General features: G+C 35.9%; 1 protein-coding gene across 1 annotated transcript; it reads right to left on the bottom strand.

Moving 5' to 3' along the window:
• Nucleotides 215–1,443, bottom strand: LOC109843697. Its single transcript, XM_020412654.1, has 3 exons — nucleotides 1,350–1,443; nucleotides 835–1,242; nucleotides 215–476 (listed from the first exon to the last, which is right to left on the bottom strand). The coding sequence occupies exons 1-3, from the start codon at nucleotides 1,410–1,412 to the stop codon at nucleotides 465–467; spliced, it is 483 nt and encodes a 160-aa protein (XP_020268243.1). The 5' UTR covers nucleotides 1,413–1,443; the 3' UTR covers nucleotides 215–464.

Raw genomic sequence — 1,443 nt, 5'->3', positions numbered from 1 at the left:
AGGACGGTTTTTATACCAAGGGGTACGATTTCGAGCTTGACCTAAGAGGACAGTTATATTGTCTATGGGAACGGTTTTGTTTGTGATCTATGAGGATGTTTTTTATACCAAAGGGGACGGTTTTCATTTTTTACTGATCAAAACAAATCACTCAGATATCACACATCAGTCCATCACATACAAAGAAACAATAGTCCAAGTTTTACACACAAACTAACCAAACTTTAGCCTTAATATAATGAACAATTCATTACAACGAAGAACAATATTATAGCAATAGGATTGAGATAATTCTTCACAAGTTTTACACACAAACTTACCAAATTAAGCACATATCACAAATCCTCCATGATTAAAACAAAGAGCTACTACTTAATCAAAAGGTCAAAATGTCTCTATTGAGACGATTAAGTTCTAAATCTTCACAACAAATAAATCCCCCAAAGAGCGACAAGCATGGATCTTCAGATGTTTTCCTGCGTACATCAAGATAAAAAGATGAGTAAGCACAAGTAGAATGAAATGGACTGTATGCGTCTCTTTAGAGTCATAACTTATTGCATGACGATCATATTTAGGTATATAATGAAATTAAGAGTAAGCACAAGTAGAATAGAAGAGACACGGATGATAGAAGGATAAAGGTCATTAGAGTCATAACTTATTGCATGAAATGGACTGTATGTGTCTCTTTAGAGTCATAACTTATTGCATGACGATCATATTTAGGTATATAACACCTCATTTCGGGCGAACTAAGAAGCAACCAATCCAAATCAAGTTGTCATAATACACAAAAAAGAAAAAGAAAGATATAACAAAAGAAAAAACTACCTCATTTCGTGGCTGATGGCTGCTTGCAGATGAGCGAGGATGATCATGATTTCGAGCACTACCACCTTGCTCAGGTGATCTTGTGCGTGCAATAAGCCTTGCAATAGCCGCCGGATCAATTGTTTGCCCAAGTATTTCAGTCAAGAGCTCGGCGAAACCATGAACCAAATCTGCCTTCTGCTCTTCAAACTTTTTTGTCAACTCTTGCTCAACTTTTTGTGATATAGTTTGAACAACAGATTCTGGAACTTGCTCAGAGGGATCCATGATCTTTTTATTTTTATTTTGGAGCATGGTTTTAGTGACACCCCTCCCCCTAAGACGTACACGTCCAGGATGTTCATCTTTCTTGACTAAATCCCATGCATCATCAGCTTCATCTTGAGATTTGAGTTCTTCTAAAGCACCCTGCATTAGCAAAATTTATATTTAGTTGCTATGCATGTTATATGAAAATTAGGACCTAAAAAGCAATATATGAATATTAATATTTAGGGAATATGGCACATACTTACTATCAAATTGATTGTTTTCTCTCCTTGTGGATTTATCTTCTTTTTACGGGTCTCAATAAACATTTCAGCTTCACTTGGAGGTCTTCCCAACTCA

The sequence above is a fragment of the Asparagus officinalis genome, chromosome 1, assembly GCF_001876935.1.
Source record: "Asparagus officinalis chromosome 1, Aspof.V1, whole genome shotgun sequence".
Lineage (NCBI taxonomy): Eukaryota > Viridiplantae > Streptophyta > Magnoliopsida > Asparagales > Asparagaceae > Asparagus > Asparagus officinalis.
The sequence above is the reverse complement of the archived record's forward strand: the minus strand, read 5'-3'. Positions and strand labels throughout refer to the sequence as shown.

What these genes read in the sequence shown, in the direction of transcription:
- LOC109843697 (XM_020412654.1), bottom strand. Translation starts at nt 1,412, where the DNA reads ATGTTTATTGAGACCCGTAAAAAGAAGATAAATCCACAAGGAGAGAAA. An exon ending in AGAAAACAATCAATTTGATA is followed by an intron (nt 1,243 to 1,349) that starts GTAAGTATGTGC and finishes TTGCTAATGCAG; the next exon opens with GGTGCTTTAGAAGAACTCAA.